This window comes from Cervus elaphus, chromosome 2, assembly GCF_910594005.1.
Source record: "Cervus elaphus chromosome 2, mCerEla1.1, whole genome shotgun sequence".
In the NCBI taxonomy this organism is placed as follows: domain Eukaryota; kingdom Metazoa; phylum Chordata; class Mammalia; order Artiodactyla; family Cervidae; genus Cervus; species Cervus elaphus.
Window position 1 is genome coordinate 14,376,514 of NC_057816.1, and position 23,350 is coordinate 14,399,863.

At 49.6% G+C, this 23,350-nt stretch overlaps 1 protein-coding gene across 4 annotated transcripts in view; it reads right to left on the bottom strand.

Annotated features, from left to right (window-relative positions):
- Positions 1–5,765: 5,765 nt before the first annotated feature.
- Positions 5,766–23,350, bottom strand: part of APLP2 (amyloid beta precursor like protein 2) — a 61,156-nt gene continuing 43,571 nt past the window's right edge. For 2 of the 4 annotated variants that reach the window (XM_043873050.1, XM_043873069.1), the window contains 11 exons: positions 21,741–21,871; positions 20,794–20,868; positions 19,336–19,494; positions 18,510–18,638; positions 15,609–15,708; positions 14,044–14,196; positions 12,673–12,708; positions 10,073–10,158; positions 9,523–9,597; positions 8,882–9,037; positions 5,766–7,186 (listed from right to left, as the gene is read on the bottom strand). In XM_043873050.1, coding sequence (XP_043728985.1) covers positions 7,085–7,186; positions 8,882–9,037; positions 9,523–9,597; positions 10,073–10,158; positions 12,673–12,708; positions 14,044–14,196; positions 15,609–15,708; positions 18,510–18,638; positions 19,336–19,494; positions 20,794–20,868; positions 21,741–21,871 — 1,202 coding nt within the window. In that variant the 3' untranslated portion in view covers positions 5,766–7,084. The remainder of the gene's footprint in view (positions 7,187–8,881; positions 9,038–9,522; positions 9,598–10,072; positions 10,159–12,672; positions 12,709–14,043; positions 14,197–15,608; positions 15,709–18,509; positions 18,639–19,335; positions 19,495–20,793; positions 20,869–21,740; positions 21,872–23,350) is intronic. The other 2 variants (XM_043873060.1, XM_043873078.1) reach the window with 1 other exon arrangement.

Here is a 23,350-nt window from a genome sequence, read left to right on the forward strand (position 1 = left end):
TAGTAGATAATTCTGCTATCAAAAGTGGTGTCTCACCTGAAAGACCCATTTGTATACTTAAACTCGGGAGTGCGATTGGTAGATAGGATTGGAAATTAAGTATTGTGCTGCTAACAGGCATGGCCAAAGATGATTTCTCCCATCCCAGCCTGTTTTTGCAAGGTCTCCCTTCCAGCTTAAAAAAAAAAAAAAAAAAGCTTTATTGAGGTATAATTGACATACAATAAACTGAACATATTAGAAATGTACACTCTGATAAGTCTGATACATGTCAGGCTTACACAACCCTGAAACCATCACCACACTCAAGAACTCTTTCTGCTTTGATAGCCATGAGATATAATAATGAAACAAGCAGACTTTAGAACTAGACTTTCTAATTGCTCTGTTGCAAAGTGTTAGGACATGATTTGAAAATAAGGTGTGGCACAGCATAACTCCCCACTTCTTATGTCCTTCCAGGGAGGGGAGAGGAGAGAGACTCCACAGTGGAGAAATTGACAAACGCACCTACGTGCGTTATTAAGGCCAAGATAGTGGAAATCATGCAGACAGCTCATACCGTTGACATGCTGTGATGAGCATGGCATTTGGCTGTGGTCTTCCTCCCCAGTAACGCACAACCGTAGGGTCTTATCATGATAAAAAAAAAGTGCAACCAATCCTGATAGAAGAGCATCCCACAGTATGCCTGACCTGTACTCCTCAAAGCCATCAAAAAAGAGGAAAGTGTGAGAAAATCTCTATAGTCAAAAGGAGCTTAAAGAGACATGTTTTCGCAAAAGTTTTACTTTTGTTTTAGGTTCGAAGGATTCTTTAATAAATCAAACCACTTGTTGCACATATAAAGAATTTTTTATGGAAGATTATTTGACCTAATTTCAATGGACTTCCCTGTTGGCTCAGGCAGTAAAACGTCTGTCTACAATGTGGGAGACCCGGGTTGGATCCCTGGGTAGGAAAGATCCCTAGTCATTAAAAGAAAAGAAAACAATAGACAAAAGTAACAGCACACACATCACCAAATTGGGCTGACCAAAATCCAGAATTAAGCAGCACTCGTAGGTCCCTTGGTAACAGCAATCTGGAGTCCCATTTGGTAAAGCCCCCCAGGCAGTGCATCCATCTTTCGGCGAGACTTCAAATTGCAGTTTTGGGGGCTCCTGCCTATAATCCCAGGCCGAAAACTGATATCATCATCAGATGGCATAAAAAAAACGCAGCTTTACAAAGCTGTTTCACAATTTTTGTGAATCACAAGAATTCTTAGACCTCAGGGGATTGGCGAGACCTCCAGGGGCTCAAGAATTCCAAGACCCACTCCCTTTCTTATCTAAAGTGCTGCCTGATCGCTGTGCTTGCAGGTGAGCGGGTACAGAATCTGAGCAGAGTCAGAAGCAAAATCAGAGGCCTGCTCTGCTTCTGAAGCCTGAACAAGACTTCCTCCATTTTGACTTCCCTAACAAGACACACCTAAAAATGTGATATCCTGGGACAGAGAAAGGACACTGGGTAAAAACTAAAGAAATGTGAATCATCTATGGACTTTAGTTAGAGGAAGAATGAAAACAATCACTTTGCTTCCACTGCAACGAGTAACATTTCACTAGACCTGAAAGGCTTTGTTCCTTTAGTAAATAAAATTTGGGGGGGAAATTTCATCTTTTTTATGCTTCCCAAATTTCCATTTATAAGTGCATATATATACTTTTTAAATGACTATCTAAGACACATATTTAAAAGGTTTTGGAGTGCTGGTAAGGATTTTCAAGAACAAGAAACCTTTGTGTACTGTTGGTGGGAATGTAAATAGTGGTGGTGCAACCACTATGGAATACTATATGGACATTCCTCAAAAAAGTAAAAATAGAAATACCATTACAAAAAGGTTTTATTGATGGAGATTGCTGCTGTAAAGAAAGAGCCACTGCCTTCAGTTTAGCAGACCTGGGTTAGATGGGCCGAGACCTTCTGGAGATTGATCAAGAAGCCTTGCTCCATCCATTTCAAGAATTCTAGAAAAATGTTTTCTGTTTGGTCAAGTCCTGTCCCCTCCTCTGGATACCTGGACCACGCCCCTCAAGAAGGCACAGCTGTGTTTGTAAAGGCCTGCTGGACCCAGTGCCCACAGAGGGCAGGAGAGACACCATTTCCCCTTGTTCACTGCAGCTAAGAGGGCACAGTGCCAGCTGGCCTTGTTTTACAAGGACCACTTCACCGTTTGTCCCAGAAAATTACTGCATACCCCACAGACTTTGGCTCTGTGCAGGAGCATGTGAACTGATGGCCATGTGTCAGCTGTGAAATGAGGGTGGGACGGGGAAGCCACGGGGCTTTCTGGTTCCTTCTCTCTACTCTCAAGTGTCCATTTCTAACAGTCATGTAAGGCCATATGTTCCTTTGGAGGGGACCCTGGGGCCTCCCCAAATATGAGTAACTCATCACGCCCCAACCTCTCTCTTAAATCAGAGCAATCAGCGTCACAGCAACTGAAACCAGAGGTTAGTGGGACACCTGGGCTGGCTCAGACCTGACTGCCAGGTTCCGATTGTCACTGTGAGCAGTCGCGGGAGGTAGGAGGACCTCACGCCAAAGTCCGCAGGTGCTGCGGGCGCCGGAGGCCTTCCAGGAGGGGGCGGGGCTGCTCCCCAGAGGCAAGGCTGAGTCACCTGCAGAAACCGGGAGTGGAGCGAGTTTCTCCCAGGACGGCGTGGGGGAAGGTGCTGCCAGGGAGCAGAGTGGAGCTGGCTTAGGTGAGGCTTGCTGCCTTGCCTACGCTTCCTTTTTTTTTTTTTTTTTTAATTTACTTACTTATTTGGCTGCACCAGGGCTTATTCGCAGCAGGTGGGATCTGGTTCCCTGACCTGGGATTGAACCCAGACCCCAGCATTGGGAGCACTGGACCACCAGGGAAGTCCACATTTCCTTTCAAAATTAAAAAACTTAAATCTCCACAGAGCTTCTACACATCTAGAGTTCTCCATCATTCCAGGGTGAGGAGGACACAGGAGCCTCGTTGCCAGGACATTCAGATCCACCTTCAGCTCCCTCTGCACGGACCCCCTCGGGGTAACAGAACCCACTGCTGTTTCACCAGCGCCCCCCACCCCGCGTCTCTGAGACCCAGTCAATAGGGGCATGGGTGATGGACACTGGTGCTAAGAGCTGGCGAGCTGGACGAGCCCTGGCTGACTGGTGCCTCGTGTGGGGTGACTCCGGCCCCCAGTTTCCCAGGACCGACATCCCCTGGGCAGGAGGTGTCATTCCTCACCTCTGTGTGTAAGACAATAGCCCCCTGTGAAGTCCAGACAATAAAATGAGGCAACGCATTCAAAGCAGCCGGCAGATGGCAGGCGCTGACCCAAGCGAAGCAGGTCTGTTAGATTTGGGAGGGAATCCTAATGAATGCAGACCTACACATCCTAGCTTGTATTGCAGATGGCCAAGTGAAGACACCCTTTGGAATTCAGAGACACTGGCTTCAAAGAAATGAAGTTTCTATTTCCCCAACTTCCTGGCAGCAGTTATGAGGTCGATGCAGGAGGGAGAGGCACATGGGGACCTGCTGATGGCAACAAAGAACCAGCCTGCTCAACTGGTTTGTCCCAAGGCATTTCCTGGCCAGAGGCTCATAAAACACACACCCCCTATTCCAGTATCTAAAGAAAATGCATACCCCATGTATGTGCACACATGTACATGGATACACACACGGACATGCAGTGGGATCTTGACAGCACCATGTAAGTAAAGCTGCATCACACTCTCCTAGGGTGAGGACTGCTGAGATCAGCCCCTGAATTTACTCACGAGCAGGCGGAAGTTTGAAAGACTCCCATCACAGTGAAAATCACCCCCAGGCACAATACACTGAAAGCAGGTGTTGAGTAAACAAACCTCCTTCAATGAGAAAACAGTGCCTGCTAGTGGCAGGTTATTTAAGAAACTCAGAAATGAAGGCTGCAAACCTTTCTTAGAAATTCAGCCCCAAGCTCTACTCACCGTTGCCAGGATCAAGAAGAAAAGTCTCATGTTAATAAACAATTGTATTTTACTGCACCAAACCCTTCATTCATTTTCTGATTTACTTCTTTTAGCTAATCATGTAGTTTATTCTTACATTTGATCAAATGAATGATCACTACACATTTATAGGAATTCAGATGGTAAAGAATCCACCTGCAATACAGGAGACCTGGGTTCCATGCCAGGGTCAGGAAGATCCCCTGAAGAAGGGAATGGCAACCCACTCCAGTATTCTTGCCTGGAGAATTCCATGGTCTGGTGGGCTCTGGTCCATGGAGCCACAAAGAGTTGGAAGTGACTGAGCAACTAACACTTTCATTTTCAAAGGAAGTCAAGAGCTCAAAAAGGAAATAGGTATATAGAGAAGAGTATGAGATCCCTTAAAACACTGGGAATAAATCTACCATATGACCCAGAAACCCCACTACTGGGCACACACCCTGAGAAAACCACAATTTTAAAAGACACATATCCCAACACTCATTGCAGCACTATTTACAATAGCCAGGACAAGAAAGCAACCTAGATGTCCACTGATGAATTGATAAAGAGGTTGGGGTACATATGTACAATGGAGTATTACTCAGACGTAAAAAACAGAACAAATTTGAGTCTTAGTTCTAGTGAGGTGGATGAGTCTCGAGCCTGTTACAGGGCGAAGTCAGTCGGATAAATACAGTATGTTAACGCATATGTATGGAATCTAGATAAATGGTATTAATAACCTTTTGCAGGGAAGAAATGGAGATACAGGTGTAGAGGATGGACTTGTGGACACAGTGGGGAAGTGAGTCAGTGGGACGAATGAAGAAAGTACCATCAAAGTACACTATCCTGTGTAAAACAAGACAGGTGGTGGGAAGTTGCTACATAACACAGGAACCCAGCCTGCTGCTCTGCGATGATCTAGAGGGGTGGGATGGGAGAAAGGGAGGAAGGCTCATGAGGGAGGGGGCATGTGTATAATTACCAGCTGATTCGCACTGTAGTATGGCCAAAACCGACACGATGTTGTAAAAATTAAGAAAAAAACAAAAATAATAATAATAAAGGAAACAGGCAAGTGAGAGAAGGAAGAATACATTAAAAATCCTACTGCACAAACTCAGATGGATTTGTCCTCATAAAAAGAAGAAATGTTATAAGAAATATTAAGATAAAGCCAGCAGGGCATTCCCAGGCAGTCCAGGGGTTGAGACACTGCAGAGGGCACAGGTTTGATCCCTGACAGGGAGACTAAGATCCCACATGCCACCAGGGATCAAACATCCCACATGCAGTGCAGCAAGGGAGGGAGGGAGACGTAGAGAGCAATAAAGCAAGCAGCTCTCATGGAATTTAAAAACATAATTACAAAACTCACTAGAAAGGTAACAATAGGCAAAGGAATCACCCAGATTACAGACTATAAAGAAAAAGAAGCAATCAGAGGAGGTTTAACTAGTTATAGTTTTAAAAAACATAAAATACAGTGGAAGAAATCATTACAGAAATAATGAAAGATTACTTCTCTGAGATCAAAAAAGTCACAAGCTTTGAGGTTGAAGGAACTCTTCCTCTTTTTTAATTTTTTAGGTGAAAAATGCAATTCAAGCCCAGGAGTCCAGCCCGCTGGACCAATTCCTGCCTCCGCCGAGTGGTCAGTGACCCTCCAGAAAAGGAAGCCACCCACTCTCCGGGGTGGAGGGTTGAAGCCGTCACCACGAGTAATGCCAGACCAATGACACACGGAGTCCTGGTGGAAGTTAAAGTATTTATTGATGTGTTTAAACTCTGTACATTCTCCACAGATCAGATTAAGGAGTTTGTAGGTGAAGTTTATCTGTGCATAGTGGGAAGAGACATGGATGGGTAAAGGGGAGGAAGAAGAAAAAAAACATCACAGGGAAATAGAAAAAAAAGATACACCACAGGTTACCAGAACCTTCTGAATCAAAAAAAAAAAAAAAAGGAAAAGAAGCAGCTGTGAGCAGCAACATCAACTACACAAGCATCACAGAGACTCATGTGAACGAAACGAAACTTTTGGAGCTTCCATGGGGTCTACAGGTCATTTCGTGTACAGCTTGGAACCTCCACCTTCCACAGAAAAGCAAACCTCCCCGGTCCTCCCTGGGCCGCTGGCCGTCTCTTCTGCCGTCTCCTCCCAGTGGATGATGCGGACCAGTGCCTTGGCGGGGGTGGGGGGCCGGGAATTACCCAGAGAGGAAAACAGCACATCTAGACATCACTTGGGAAGGACGTGCGTGGTCAGAAGCTACGGTGAGTCAACAGCAGACATACGAAGGATGTCGGGTACCAACAACAGGCTAATGTCTGTGGAAGAACTGGATTGAGAAGGAGCGCAGCAGTGGGCCTGCTCTGCACACACAGGCTTGCGGAGAGATGCTGAAGCGCAAATGCTTGCTCTGAGCGCCTCTCTGGTGACAGGACTTGTGTGAAGACACCCTGGTACCCAGCGGTGGGAGCACCAGACCTCCGAGAAAGGGTCCTTCAAAGGAATTTTGAGAGGGGATGGTGATGTACTTTAAGGACCAATAATTATGGCTCCTGATTCGGCTTCTCAGCAACCTTCTGAAAGCCCATTTAAATGGAATACTGCCTCTTCTTCTTTTTTTTTAAATAAAAACCAGGACAGTGAGCCTTAAAGAGTTGGTTTACACAGTGCAGCTGGAACAAACGGCCTGCATGTAGCATGTTCAGTCTATCATTGACAATCAACATTTTCCATTTCAATAGAGAGCATGTGTGAGACGATACAACAGAAGTGAGATTCCTGATTAATTTAAAAAAAGAAAACTACATCAGTCAAATATCTGCAATAGATCATTTGTTCATTTAAGGTTTATATATCATATATTGTTATATTAACATTTTTTCGCCCATTTAAAAGAATGGAAATTGTGACTCTACAGTAGTACTTTATAGTCTTAATGCTCCAGGAGATCTGAGTGTCGAGGAACTCCTCTGGAAGTCACTGTCGGTCCAGAGTCCATCCAGACCTCTGGACGTCTGCTGCCCGCCCAACCTCCCTCCACTGGCGCTGCACTTCCCCTGCTTAAATCTGCATCTGCTCCAGGTATTTGTACGTTGGGTTTTCGTAGCCATGGTTCTGCATCTTGCTCAGGTGACGCTCTTCTGGGGTGAGCATCGGGTCGACCTGGAGGAACAAAGATAGCGGTCACTGTGTGAACGTAGGAGAACATGCCAGGGCGTCAGAAGACATGAATTGTGTGATCCCCGGGGATCACGGGGATGGACCAGACACGAGCAGGCGGTGAGGACCCAGGAGGAGAAGAAAGAAAAGAGGGTCAGGGGGCTTCCCTGGTGGTCCAGTGGTTAAGAATCTGCCTTGCAATGCGGGGGATACAGGTTTGATCCTTGGTTGGGGAATTAAGATCCCACATGCCGCAGAGCAATGACACCCACACGAAGCAACTACTGAGCCCTCGTGACCCAACAAGAGCTCTCGTGTCGCAAAGACAGATCCCGCACACTGCAGTGAAGGCCAGGTGCTGCAACTAAGACCCAACGAAGCCAAAGAAATAAAAAAGGACAAGGTGGGAGGTACAGGCACAGGAGCTGGGATGGAGAGCTCCGCTTCCAGTGGCAGGGTCTGGGAAGGGGCAGGAGGCACCGCATTGGGCTGCAAAGGTGGCAAGAAGCCCCTAAAGTGGCCCAAGAAGCCAGCCAAGGAGATGGACGAGGAAGGTAAGGCATTCCAGCAAAAACAGGAGGAGGAGCAGAAGACACTTGAAGAGCTAAAAGGGAAGGTCATGGCGAAAGGACCCCTGGCCACAGGTGGAATTAAGGAATCTGGCAAATAGTAAGCTGTTCCTTGTGTCCGAGGCAGTGATGACCCTGACTTCCATTCCTGTGCAGACATCCGCATTTCCTGCCGGAGCAGCTGCTTACACCTCTAGGTAGGATAAAGTATTGTCCTGGAACATTTTGTACCTTTAAAACTTTTTATAAAAAAAAACAAACCCAATAATAAAAGAAAAGAGGGTCAGAGAGGCCAGCCTCCTGAAACCTAGAGTCCACGTTGGAGGGAACGGTGAGCTGAATCTACAGCAAGTCTCTGCTCTGCTGTGTCTACAAGGGGCGGCCTGGGCGAGGGCGAGCTACACCAGCAGCAAGACCAGATGACCTCAGGTCTCCTCCAGCTCTGGAATCCTACCACCTGATCAGTGTCCAGCAGGAGGTGAAACCAGATAACTAAGTGCATTTGGACTAATTTTCCCAAGCGCAGTCTATTCCTTACCATATTCATTTTCTGGAATCAAGACACCGTGGGCCTTCCCAGCACCCACTAAAAACTAGTGCTAAGTAAACAGTTCTGAATACAAATGAGCAAAAGATGGGTCAGAAAACAATCTGGTCTGGCTCTTTCTGAATTTCCTGCTGCTTTTTTCCCCCTATTGAAAAATAAGAGTGTTATTCCTCTTTCATATTTTTAAGACTCGGTTCACTCACACAGCCACTGTTACCTGATCTGTCCTATACCTACCTGGTTTGCTCCATAGAAAACAAGTCAAAAGAAGCAAACTAATAATAAATAGATATGAAAAAAGTTTAAAAAACCAGTATTAGCAGTCCTTCATTCTCAAACATCTAATACACCTGGAAAAAAAAGGCAAACACTAAGGAAACAATTTGAGAAAACCATTTTCTCAGCATAAAATGCTCTTACGACTTCCTCACGTTCACAGTCAAAGCCCAAATTAATGTTAAATGTTGGTGACAGCCCTTGTGTCTGGATCAGCTTAATTCAGCGGGGTCTGACTGCCAAGACGGGAGCAATAACAGTGATCAAGCTGATGCTCGGGTCCTGTCCAGCTCGCCGATGGCTCACCTCCACGATGCCGTGGCTGATGCTGCCGTACTGCCTCCTCCTCAGCATCACGAGGCTGATGACGATGATGGTGGCGATGGCCACCGCGATGACCAGCAGGCCGATGAGGGCGCTGCTGCTCAAGCTGAAGTCCTCCCGCAGTGGCCCTACAGACTCCTGCAGCAACACAACAGACAGGCCACAGGGTGTGAGAGACGACAAGCCCACAGGGCCGCCAGGACCCTGCTGCCCAAGTAACCATCCAGGTGGGGAGGGCCCCCATCCTTTCCCTCCAGGGACAAACCCAGGTCTCCTGCTTTGCAGGCTGATTCTTTACCATCTGAGCAACAAGAGAAGCCCAAGAATACTGGAGTGGGTAGCCTATCCCTTCTCCAGCAGATCTTCCTAACCTAGGAATCAAACTGGGGTCTCCTGCATTGCAGGTGACTTCTTTACCAACTGAGCTATCAGGGAAGCCCTTCCTTTCCCTTCATGGGGATGCTAATCTTTCTTATCTGAAAGTACAGGAAAATGGGGGACGAGGGACCTTGGTAACAAAATATCAGGCGCTGCTCCGTCTTCCCCTGTACTGAGAGGGCGGGAGAGGAAACAGCCAAGGCTGACCTGAGACCTGCCATCAGGTTTTGGAGCAAAACACATACCGGTTCTTCCTCGAGGCCTCCGACTCTCTCAGCATTGAAAATCATCTCCTTCACGTCTAGGGTCTCATCAATGACCTGAAACGGTGGGAAAATGTCACCAGCTGAGCAGGAGGGGGAGTTTAGCATATAGATAACTACTTCTTTGCTGCTCCACATACCATTTGATGGAGGGAAACACACACTGGATGGACACCCAGTAACCCATCAGTTCTGCCATGTTCACCTAGGTCCACTCACCAAACCCCTTAACAAAGGAGCAGGTGTGGGTGCAAAATTACTGTATAGCAGTTGGTCTTTTAAGAAACAGCCTCTCACATTTGTTCATACCCTTAGTTGCAAATATTATTTTCCACTGTAGAGCAAGAGATGAGCTACTGCTGAAAGAATTGCTCCGTCTCATACTCAGATGCTGAAGAACAGAGCACAACTGCGGGGGCAGTGGGAGTCCGCCCTGTGCTTCTCTATGGGCTCGGACGCGTGGAGGTCCACAGGGGAGCATCTGGTCGTTCTCAGAGTTAACTCGGACACGGAGCAGGGAGAAGAGGCTCACCATGTTTTCATCCACTTTCTTCTTGCTGTTGATCCCTTTCTCCTCGGCCCCGATCAGTCCTCCGTCCTGCTCTCCCAGTGCGGATCCTGTGTGCAGAGAGCGCAGCTGTCTCCCAAGGTGGGCTGACGTCACGTCCGCCGCACGGAAGCGGCAGACTCCCTCCTGAGGGTCAGGGAGCCCCCAGCGCATGCCCCCACCCCCGGCTCTCGATGTGCTACTTGCTCCCAGCCTGGAGGATGCGCTATGCTCCACAGGGATGAGGGACACAGGACCGATGGGTGTCATGTGACAGGAAGAGGATGTGGTGCTCACTGTGTAAGCTTTCAGGAGAGAACGCGCTTTGAACTACAAATAGAAACTGGGTCCAAAGGCCTTCCAGCATCAAAAAACCCTTGACCCCTCTGTGATACCATCAAGCACCTACTACCCCCCTTGCTCCTTTGCCATCGGGGCTCCAAATGGAAGAACTGTCACCCCTGCACACCCACCTCGAGCACCATCCTTCTGCTGAAACACCCTCCCTCCCCTCGTACCTGCCCATCTGTCCTTCAAGCTGCAGATCTTTTGGGGAGACATTCCCAGGTCATGGTACTTAAAAGTCACCGTGTGTGATGACTGGTCTTGTTCTGTCTCTCACTACGCTGTAACCCTCCTGGGCCTGGATCAGACCATCACACCCTGAACAGGAAGGAGGCATTCCCTACACAGGGAGAATTCTAACACCAGGCTGGACGGCACCTCTCCATAAACAGAGCAGGAACGTCAACTGTCCTCTTGTCAAGGTCAGACATCGCCTGAGCCAGCGTCACCTGCGCGTGGCACTCCGAACGACAGCGAGAGGAAGAGTGAGGTGCAATCCTCTAGTTTTAGCTCTAAAGCATGTGACTTCTAGCTCTCTTTTGAGTGTCTGGTTAATAATAACAAACACAGTGCTATATAGATGCCTGTGACCTGAGCTTTTTACAAATAGATCAACCTGGCAACACACTTGGCATTCTAAGGCGACCATGGCAGGTGAGTCAGATGCCGATATGGGTATCTACAAAGCTCTGCTGTCCATGGGCTGCCAGCGGCCCAGCCACAGAAAGCTCTCCAGCTCACAGCCAGACTTGGGCTGGACCCAGAGCCTCCAGTCACTACACTGCAGCTTTTGAACCCCCGGCTAGATGACATTTCACTCATTAGAATGCAGCCAGAAACCAGGCAAATTTCCCCCCAAAGCTTTCATTTTAAAAGAGTCTCAACTTGATTCAAGGGCGAGTTAAAGCAGGGCTGGCTTCTGTAGCCTCAGAACGTCAATGAAATAGTAAGGCTGTATTTCAGTGCACTGATGCTCATGACCAAGCCCGATCAATTTGAACTGCTCCTCCCATCCCTCTCTCTCTCATCAGAATTTCAAAGGTCCTAAGGGCAGGATCCTATTTGAAAAACGTGGCACCGAACCAATGGACTTAAAGCCCTACTGTCTTAACACATCTTTGGTGGTACAACCCTTGTGTTTCTTAAATGCCGACCAAAACCACTTTGGTCATATAGAATGAATAATCAGGCGATGTTAAGAGACCAAAAGTTAGCGTTTAAACTATTCCAGTGAATAACAGCTGAAGCATAAAGGTGAAAGCCAGTTAGACTTTTAGAAAATTCGTCTTCATCTAAATACATGCGCAGCTCAGAAGAATGTCCTCCAGTGACGGAGAGGAACATCCAAGGGAATAAAACCAAGCTCACACACCCTTGTTTTCTGAAAAACAACACACACACCACCTCCAGTCCTTCCGCCAGGGCACAGCACACAGCAGTCTGTGTGTCCTTGTTGACAGAGACTCTGGAGGCTGGGCCACCCACCCACCCGGAAATGCTGCAGCCACACTGCATTCCATGAAATAGAAGCACCATGGACTCAGAAGACTTGAGGAAGCCAGGTTCAAATTCTGGCTCCTCTACTTCTTAAGCTCATGACTTAACTCATGGAAGTTGAGGCTTCTTCAACTGCCTAATCTAGAAAAGAAAGTTAAGACCCCTACCTCCAGTGTGTGCAGTGGGTTACACGAGATCAAGGTTGCAAGCATGCAGCCTGTGCCCACATGCAGTTATCTCTGTCTGAAAACTGGACACTTATTACATCAGAAGTTCACTTGTCTCAACCTGTTTCATCCATCAGCTTCTACTATGTCCTAAGGGATGCTACATCTCAGGGGACATGAGACAGCTGGAAACAGACACCTGGGCATGGACAAAAAGCAAGGGACAGCTAAGAAGAAAGGCAAAAGATGCAAGTGGGAGCGGCAGAAAAGAGCGGTAAAATAAAATGACTCTCCACCTGACCACAAGTGTGTTTTTAACTTCTGCCAGCAATTGGCAACTAACCCGTTTAAACTGGATATACTTTTAAAGTCCACCCAGATTAAAAGGGTTTATGAAGAATCTACTTTGGTTGCTTGGTATTCAGGTGCCGGAGGTCTGGCTGCGCCGGCTCCCCTCACAGCCACATCTGAAGGGATGAGGTGGAAGAAGTTAGTGATGGGATGAAGCAGAGCATGAAACTTCTGGGCAAATGCAGGGGATGAAGGCCTTAGAGGGAACATCTATGACAAACCAACCTTTCTTCATTGGGTGGTACAACTCCGGCTGAGAGTCTAGCAGAAAGGAAAGCAACAAAAACAAAACAGCACAAGAGGAGATTAAGGAAAAAAAAAATGCCTTCTTCCAAAATTCCTACCTTAGACCTTCTCTGTAACATAAACAAAAAGCATGCTTCCTTACAAAAGGGGCCTGCGCTTCCCCATAAGCAAACAGCATCGTAAGAGCTACAGCAAAAGACTGGAGGGGAGGGAAAGAAGGCAGGTGGTCTTGGGTCTTTCGGGGGGGGCGGGCAGGGGGGCTCCTGTGAGATTTCTACATCATTTAGCTTAGCCCCAAGTTATCTTTCTGAGAAAGTAACAGAAACACAAGTTAGTCCTGGTCGTGGTTTTCCAAGGAGACAAGGTCCTAGTTCACAAATGTCTAAGATGCCCCCGCCAGTAACAAGCTATGAAGCAGGGACCCTGGCAGCCCCATGGGTGGGGGGTCTGTGAGGGCACGGCTCGGGAGTGAGGTGGCCCCTCTTTGTCCAGCTCCTTCCTCGGATTCTCTTGTACTATCAGAGGCTCAGCTGTTCTGAGTCGGCACCTCTGAGACAGTTGGTTTAGAAGACACTTGTGTTGGGGTCTGGAGGCCGAAATGGATGCCTTCTTTCTCGGGCCTCCATGGTGGCATCACTGGATCTGGGCCCAGGACTCAGGACTGCGTCAACTCAGGCTCCAGTCCTTCCTCCCCACCTATGAGCTATGGGACCCTACGCAGACACTGACCCTCTTTAAACCTTGGATCCCCCAACAGGAACACTTCCAGTCCCTTCCTGAGAGCGTTATTTTGGGGAAGATAATATACAGGAGAGCGTCCACATACAGAGGCTGGAGTGTGCGGAGGTCCTGGCAGCAGTGGCTACTGTTTTTATCATCACCGTCATCAGCCGTGACAGCAGCAGACAAATAAATGGAAGCTGACTGCACACCCTGGCCTCAGGGCCTGGGATTGGCAGCCTGTTTATTTCTGGTACAGACGCACGGCTCTGAGAGCCCACTGCAGACCTGGGAAGCAGCAGGGAGCCTCCCATCGCCTACTTCCCAAGACCGTGAGGAAAAGGCAAGGACAGCCTAGGACACCAAAGTGCTACTTAAGTTGCAAAGGGGCCTCCACGTTTAGGCCTCAAACACTGGAGGCAGCTGGTGGACCTGGACAAACTTCCAAGGTTCTGAAGGCACCCCAGTTGGAAGATGCTTGGTGGACCCCATCCCCTGGCCTGCCCAAGCCGTATAGGGAACACAGCCCCCCCACACTCCCACCACTCCCTCCGTCTGATTCCCATTTTCTAACCGTGTCCCTCCCTGCCCTTGGCCCCACTGCCGGGCCGGCCTGTTCTGTACACGCACCTTCGTTCTCAGGCAGGGACGGGAAGGGGTGGAGGGGGTGGAACGGCGGGACCTCGTCACTCTCCTCAGAGCTCACCCGCACGTCCACGGGGGTTTCTGAGAAGGAGGAGCTGAACTGGTCCATGTCGGCTCGCTGTTCTTGAAGCAGTTCATCTGACAAAGACAGACGCCCAGAAGCCATGTTTTCAGAAGGATATTGTTTCCTGGCACGGGACAGCCTGAACAGGACTAATCTGGTCGGATGCGAGCTCTGCTTAAAGGGGAGTCTCACCAGTTCACAATTCAGGCCACAGCCTGTTCCTTTCACCTGAGGGTGCACCTCTGACTCTGTCGACTGCAGAACCCCAGCACTGGGAACCCCCGGGCTCCTTCCTGAGCACCCCTCTCTCCTCTAGCAACTCACTCGGATGAAGTGGTTTCCTCCAATGACACAGTGGTAAATACCATCCATGGATCACAAACCCCACAGCTGTGTCTTGCACCTACAGCCCCGAGCTCTGGCTCATCCACCTGATAGCCGACCACTTACTGTCCGACGGCAGTTTCCATTTTAACAAGTGCAGACCACGCTGTACCTCGGCACTATTTGGCCCCACCACTCACTCAGCTGCTCACGAGAATCAGGGCATATCCGGTGCTTTTCTTCCCCTCACCCCCTGCCCCACCCACCCTATCAGCACATCCTGTTCACCCTTCCTCTGAAAGGCACCCTCACGACCACCCACCCCTCCAGCTCCTCCGTTCCTGTCTCAGGGTACTCAGCCAGCCCGTCTGCCCTGGATTCTTACAACTGCTTTCTGGTGACTTCCAATTTTCATCAACCCTTGACACAGCAACCTAGTAATGTTTTAAAAATTCACATTTTTTTAAAAAAGCATAATCCAGATAGAGTCACTCGCTAGTTTAAAACCCTTGAGCGGCTTTCTGTTATCCCAGAATAAAGTCCAAACTCCTTGATTTCGCTAAAATCCCTCAACTTCAGGCTCTGCAGTCATCACTGCCTGTGCTTGATGTTTTCCTGCTGGGGGTCTCTGCAGGGAGGGCTCCTCCTCATCACTCAACCACCCCCCCTCACTCCACCCACCCCTGCCCCAAGGCAGCCTGACCACCAGGCACCTCCCTGGCCCACCCTTCCACCTCCAGCACAGGACACACCCCCCACAGACACTCATCTTCCTGTCTCTTCTCGCCTCCTACAACGTGAGCTCCCAGAGGTCTGTCTACCGGTGCACGCCCCACTCTGTGACACACAGTAGACAGGACAAACGTTTGTTGAATAAATGAAGGGAAAGACCAGAAGAGGGAGAGGAAGTGAGAATGGTGTAAACAGGTGCCTTGAAATATACCAGCAATTACAGAGGGGAGGGTAAGAGGACCCACACCCAGTTCCTTGCAATTTCACACCCTAGATTTCTCTTCCGGTAACAAGAGTCAAGGTCAGTGAAACTCAGGGCTCTGTGGCTGCCAGCCCAGGACTTGACCACGTGGGCCTGTGCGCACTAACGCCCAGCCTCCTTTCTCTAATCTGGCACGGTCTGACCTTGACGCCCAGAGCTGGCACCCACCGATTTCCTCTTGGATCTCGTGGGCCACATACGGGACTTTGTAGAGCAGAGAGAGACTCTGGTTCCGCCGTTCTTCAATCACATGGAGATGCGTCATCACCTGCGAGCACGAGGTGGGGGAGAGACTGTGTCACCGGAACAGCCGGGCCTGCCGGACACCCACACGCTCTACAGAGGCCTCTGCTCTCCAGCAAAGCAGCTGGTCAGAGGGGCGCTAGGACCCCCTCCCCCATATTCACTGATCACTGCGGTGCAAGAACGCGTGGTACTGACTCTCAGTGACTTAAGGATTCATCCACAGAGTGCTCCAAGTTAAGGGAAACTTTCAAAAACTTTAAAAAATGTCATTACCCGACTGTATTGTCAAAAAAAAAAAAAAAGAACCCTGATTTGCACAATCAGACACTCAGGAAGGTTTTTCTGAGTGAAAGAGGAAACCAGTTGGTCAGTTTTTACCACCGGCCAGACTAGATGAAGTAACGAAAGAATGAAATCACTGGTTAAAAAGTAGATTTGGGGGGTGGGACCATTCGTGGATTTTGCTTAGTGAAGCAGCTGCTTGAAATGATTATCACTGTGAGCGAGAGAACAGGTGATTCCTGTTTAACTAAACGGGGCTTTCCTGGTGGCTCAGGTGGTAAAGAATCCGCCTGTCAAGCAAGAGACAGGTTCGCTCTCTGGGTCAGGAAAATCCCCCTGGAGCTGGAAATGGCAGCCCACTCCAGTACTCTTGCCTGGAAAATCTTATGGATGGAGGAGCCTGGTAGGCTACCGTTCTTGGGGTCGTAAAGAGTTGGACACGACTGAGCTACTTCACTATGGTGGAAATAAGATTTGGGCTACCTCCGTCCCCATGACACAGTGAGTGTGAGGCAGGTGGCCATAGACTACACAAGGTCCTCAAGAAGGCTATTCCCACCAGTTACACCTGCAGCCACCAAGCTGTTCCTCAAGAGGGCGCTCTGAGCCAAATGGATTAATTATGTGGGCTTGAAGCCATTAACGTGAAGGGTCAAAATGAAAAGTTAAATGGAGAGAGGCTTTTATTGTAGATTGATGTCTCTCTGACCTTTAAAAGCAAGGATGAAAGCAATTTAATTTTACACTTGCCATTCTTTCAATCAAGTAAACTGATGGGAAAGCACCAGAGCTGAGTGCCTTAGAGAAAAAATGCAAATGGAAGGGAACCATCAGCTGCCGGGTCTGGTCTCAGCAGCGGTGACACTGTTGCAGTCAGAGGATGGTTTCCATGAGGACAAGACCGATCGCAGGCCGGGACACTGGGCATCAGGCTTTTCGGAGGACCCCGGGAACTGCAGAGTGAGGGGGCGGCAGCCCATCACCCACGCCTCAAACCAAAGTGCACATGATCTAAGAGGCTCAGCATGTTCAGGGTTTTCTAGTTTACATAACATGACAGGGAACAGGCAAAAGGCTAGTGTAATCTGGGGGCTGAGCTGCCCCAGAATTAAGGGCTTTGAGCAGACGGTAAACATCACACAACAGAGATGCTCTAAGAAGATGCTTCGCCTCCCTGGGCCCTCACTCGTGTGGCACCTGCCTCCTGGCTTGAAGGTTTATTGACCACACTGACCGAGGTCTCATCTGTCCTTCTACTCTAACCACATGAAACACGGTGTTTCTCTGTAAAATACTACCCAATAGTCTAGTTTTCTTTAAAAAGAAAAAAAGAAAGAAAGAAATGTGATTAAAGTAAAAAAAAAAAAAAGTAGACCTGAAAAATTCTAACCTCTGTCAGGATGCAAGCTTTCCCCACCTGAGCTTCCTGGAAGCTGCCCGAAGTCTGCTGGCCTTTCCTCCTTCTCTCCTACACCGTCCACCTTCAAACAAAGCCTCAGCTCCAGGCCCAACAGAGGCCCCAGGCCCCCAAATCCTTCCCACTCTTTAGGAGCCTGATTTCTTTCACTGGCTGAACACTCAGCGGCCAGGGTGGGCTCGTACGTTAAAGGACAATTCTTCTCTATCTTTACAGCTCACATAAGTAACACCACACAACCGTGAGCTGCTCAAGGGCACACAAGGATTCAAGTGTGCGGTCAGATACTGGAGCAGAACCAAGCAGCGAACGGGGCTGGAGGGGAACCACCCAGGGCCTCTGGGAAGTTCCCCCACAGTCACACCACACAAGCAACAGGAGGCGGGAGGGACAGGTCCCCAGCCTGTGCACGCCAAGTCCCCATAGCCTGCAGAGCACTAGATTTAGAATACAGAAAGTGGTAGAGTAAGACCACTTATATCATTTCAAAGCCCTCTAGGAAAACTAACAGGCGAACTGTTTTAAAGGAAGCTAGTGGTCTTGTAGGCAAGTTCATTTCTATGAACACAAGAGTAAAACTCAAGTTCATATAAAGACAAAACCAGAATGAGAAGGCACGTCCAGAAACAACCTGCTTTCAACCTACAAACAAGTGCAGAGACTGGTGGGATACAGGAGGGGACAAGAGGAGGGAGCTAACAGCATCTAAACAACGGAACTGAACAAGAGAGTCCAGTTTTTAAGATGTGCTCGATATAGAGTCGGCCAAAATATTCGTTCAGGTTTTCGTACCATCTTATGGAAAAACCCAAATGAACTTTCTGGACAACTCAATATTTGCCTAGAAAGAGATTTTAAATGTTAATTCTGGTGGTACCCTTAACCAGTAATAAACTGAAAGAAACTGACTTATCTCGTCAATACAACTATCCATTTCTAAACTTCCAGAAACAATTTAAATAGAACATACTTAATATTAAAAAGTATGGGAAACATATGTTTAAATTAGTACCTTTAGCAAAACCCAGCTCTTGTACCTACTGTCCCTCGAAATAAAAGGTCATTCTCCGAGGACTAATTACAAGCTGCGCGGGCCAGAGCAGTCTCGCCACCGTCCGCCCTACCTGGGACCTCATCTGGGCCGCCTTCTCGGGGTCGACGGCCAGCACGTGCTGGTAGTGACGCAGCGTGTGGAGGCGGTCTTTGTTCTCAGCGCGGACGTAGCGCCGCAAGGCCTGCAGGATGCGATGGGGCTGCAAGACAGAACGGGGCTTTTCACGTCCAGAGACTACGGAACTGAAAACAGGCAGGAAAATGAAGCTTTGAGAACTCACTGAGAATGTCAGCCTCAGCAAGGCACAGGAATGAAACCTGTACTTGTAAAAGCTCTCAGTTACCAAGTAGTAAGAAGCTACCTTTCTAAGTAAGGTACCAAAAGCTAATAAGTTCCACAGTTACAGAGGCTCCTCTACAGACAGTATTTCCCAGAACCTCTAGCCGACTTCCTCTTCTAGCCCAATCTATGCTGTTTCCTGAGTTCAGCATCTGATGCTGCAAATACAAGCCAGGCTATCCCCGTGTCACTCAGGAAAGACCTCACTTGCTTAAGGAGGATACAGACAAACACCCTGTCCCCCCAGAGCAAGGCAAGTCAGAGCTGAGGGATCAAGTCAAACAGCACTGGCAGAAAAGAGCTGTGATATAAACTTCCTCATCGTCTGATTTAAAATAGAATTGGTTCAAAAGTCTTCATCCATGGAAGGCATGTTTTTATTCTTTGGAACTAAGGCTACTATAAAAATGCAAAAATTGGAGAACTACCAACTAGCACCCCGAGGTTCTGCTTTTCCAGGGGAAGCTGTGTCTGCACCGCCGGCAGCCCCAAGCCGGAAGTGGTCCCACACGGGTCCCACACAGGCCACCCTGGGCTTCAGGGCTGGGCGTGCTCACCCGCGGAGGGTCGGACTGCAGGGCCGCCAGGTAGTTCTCCAGCGCCACCCGGCGGCGGTCGTTGAGCATGGCCTCCACACGCGCCAGGTGCGTCTCCACCAGCTGCTGCTTCTCGCTGGCTGCCTCCTTCTCCAGCGCCTTCACCATGGCCTGGAAGTGCTGAAGGAGAGAAAGAAGGAACCACGTGGGATGCATGCGCCTGTGGGCGTGCATGCACACGGGGGCGGACCCCATTCTGCCTCTCTGTGCCCAGTGCCCCTGCAAGAGGCACAGACGCGGGGGAGCAGGGGTTGGGTCTGAGGGTTCTTAGAGGTGACCTTGAACCTCGCAGGGGTTGAAGGCACCAATCCTCCTTGGTCAAAGAGCCTGTGTAACTAACTTACAGTCGGCCCTCCCTATGGGCAGTCCTGCATCTACAGATTCACCCAACCATGGAGGGAGCGTTGCTGTGATGTCTACCACTGAAAACATCTAGGTGTGGGGGGACCCTGTGTTCAAGGGCTGACTGTACTTCTCCATCTAACCAGAGCACATAAATCTGGGTGTCATGCAGGTTCCTCAGCACCTTTAGGGACAGAAATCCCAGCACACCAAGCCCAGGCCTGGCCTCTCCACATGCGCTGCGAGAAATGGAAGGCTGTCTTTCCCACACTGTAACAAGGCACCCCCAAACCACAGACCAACGGGGGACAGGCTGTGACCCACAGTCCAGCCCCAGGGCAGGCGATGCTAACCATTCATACCACGTGGTGAAGGGCAGGCTCCCTGCAGGTGCCAGGCCAGGTCTGCAGACAGAACTTAAGGCTGGGGAGCTGGGGAGCTGAGACCCCCCCACAAAGAGGCACTGGCTATGCATAAAGGGACACTCGTGGGTTTTCTAGGTTACTGGTGACAACGCAAAGGTGATTCAACATCACGAGCAGAGATTTTGGCTAAACATAAACACAAGCTGACCTAAACAGCAACCAGTTTCATGAGTCCCAAAACAGTCCTGTCAATTCCTGTCAACGCCCTCCTCTAGTCAAGGGGAAGGCAGCTGCTGAGGTTCTAAGATTACATTCTTACATCCAAAGTTAGAGATGAACTGGTATCAGAGAGCTCTATTTTCTGCCTTTGACTTTAATTAAGTCTGCCAAGGGAAAAAAAAAAAAAAGCATTCACTACTGCAGAGAGCAAGGCACAGCCTAAGAAGGACGATGCCCGAGGACTTGCCAGGAGAGAACAAACACAGCTGAGCAGAGGTTACTTCTGGGCACGAAAGGTGTGTGCGCTCTGCCCTGGGTTTTGGTTTCCCTCCACGGCAGGTGAGCAACTCCAGAGAACACCACTGGGAGGGAAGACAAAGCAGGCCAGCGAAAACCTCCCTGTGACATGAGCTTTCAACTAAAAGGGGGTGTCTGGCTCTGACCATATCCTGAAGGGTCTGCCTGGGGCCCCTCCCTGGAGGACATGTCTCACCTGAATGAGAGTCTGCCTCTCTGCTTTGGGGAGGTTCTTCGCTTGAAGTTCAGCCTCTTCCCATTCCTTCTTCACCTGGAACAAAGGTCAAAGCCACTATGACCAGATAATCACTGGATCAGCAGTCTCATTTCCTAAAAATACTGCGGGGCCCTGAACAGGATGTGGGAAGACGCACAAAGAGTGCGCGGCCTACGCGCCCACGAGCTCAGGGTCTGTTCCAGGTCGGCTGCCTCAGAAGACGCTGGCGTCAGTGCCCCCCAGGGGGAGCCCCATTTCACAGCTGCCTCGTCCATAACCTCGGGGGTGTTATTTGCCAGACTCTGTGCCTCAGGCTCCTCACAAGAAAGGGGAGGAGGGCTAACACCCACTTCTCAGAACAGTAGCAGATTTCTCCCAGCATACAAGCCAGCACAGGTGATGTGAGGCTGCTACCCAGACCTGGCAAAATTGTCCCTTTTCAATTTTCTTTCAACCCTTCTGAGTAAGTCTAGGAGGAAGCTGCACTCCCATGGGGCTCCTGTTGTTCTGACGCAACTCCTTTAAGGAAAAGAAACCCAGAGACTCAGACCTTCAGCAGGCAACAGTATCTAGCCGGAATGTTCTAACACTGCTTTCATCTAATATATGTTAGTATGGTTGCCCTGCTCTAATGATAAATGGTACTAGCTTTCTACTTACAATATTGATATAGAATTCCTTTCTTCAAAAATAAAAAACTTAAAAAAAACAAGCAGAACGTAATGTTGACAAGAAGTGCCCCCGGCAGAGTGGAGCAGTAGAGCCCTCGAGGGGTGACCCCCATCACGTAGCTTCGGGAGGGGCGGGCACTGATCCCGTCCAGGGGCCAGCCCCGCTCACACTCACACGCCTCACCTGAGGAGGTGGTGTCCCTTTGCTTCAACTACGAAGCCCTGACGCCACCAAGGGAAGGGACCAAGGCTTACCCTGTCCATCCGGTTGCGGTGGCGGATCTCCAGCTGCTCCTTGGCTTTCTGGAAGCGTGCGTGCTCATTGTCGTCTGCAGACGTCTCGAAATATACGTCGACATCATTGGTGGGCAGAGGAGTTGGGGGAACTGCAACAGAACGACCGGAGGGTTCTCTCCGGGGCCCGGCCCGGTGCTGAAGCTGCACGGTGCTTGGGGACGAAGCCCCGCTGGGCCTGCTGGAGGGACCAGTGTGAGTCCCTCAAGGTAGTGGCACGCCCGTCTGGCGGGACTCCGCCCTGTCTTCTTTACCCCAAATCCAGCCGCCAGGCCCATCTGCACCCCCGGTACCTTCAGAACCAGCAAGGTTCCTACTCGGGACTTCAGGGGCAGAGAAGGGAACACTTCTTACCCTGCCTCAGTTCTTGAAACCTTAAAACCTAAAACCACCTACCCGACCTACCCATCTGGTTACTGAGTGCATCTGACCAGAGACGGGGCTGACGGCAGACGTGCAAAGGCGCTGCAGGGCTCAGGGTGCCTTTTCTCCAGCTATTTTTAGGTCACAGTTCACGCTGGGCCACTGATTCAACTGTACATTCGTTGCACACAGACTGGGCAGAGGAAGTCCAAACGCCCCAGCTGCCTCTGCTTAGTTTTCAGTCCCACGGGAGGACCCTCAGCCCAGCCCCACAGCAGAGACGACACGTCTGACAAGGACTCGCCGTCAAAGTGAAGACACTCCAGGCTTTTCCGTCCATGACGCTCGAGGGCCTCACCTGGCCACCACCCAGAGAACAGCCCATTAGAACAAACACTCCGCATGCCTAGTCCAAGTTCCTGGTGGCCCCGGGCAGGTGAGTGTCTGCACAAAGGAGCTTATCCGCATCCAGGAGGTTGAGGCGACAGGTTTACTTACTTAGCCTCTTAAGAAATACCGGTGGAGACGCTGAACACCCCAACTCAGTGGGGATTTCCCAGGGCAGGGAGGAATGTCAGGCAGCCTGCTCACACAACTTGTTCTGTCGGTCACACTCGAGAGCCACGTGGACAGCCAAAGCCAAATTCAACAAATTTCAATTCGGAGACACACTCACCCAATTTCCAGAACTGCGTAACTTTAACACAACGTGAGCGCAACTGGCAAATTGATGGGCGTGAGCACAAGCCAGCCAGCCACCCCACGTCCTTCTGTCTGGGCGTCTCCCACTCACCCTCCTACTGAGTTTTAAACCTAAAAGCTATGGCTCAAAGTCTTGTCAAGAATATTTGGTTCTTACATTAAGTTTAAATAAGGTCTCAATAGCCAATTTGCAGACTGTTAACTAAGTCAGAATCTATATAGATTGCTTCAGAAACCATGTTCCCCATGACACTCAGGAGTGTTTCAAAGCACTGAAGTCCATCCATGCCAACAAGCACGTTGCTCAGTGATGTAGGCCCGCAGCTTAAAGGCTTACGTGTTGGAGACAGAGCCTTTGGTTCATATCACTGGGCCGGATAAAGATAAGCGCAAGCTGCCTCCTCCCCGGAATGAAAGGGCACAGGAGCAGCAGACCTGGAGATCTGGTTCTGCAGATGATGGACTCGGACCCAGAACCACATGCCCTCTGTGTGCAAGCGAACGGC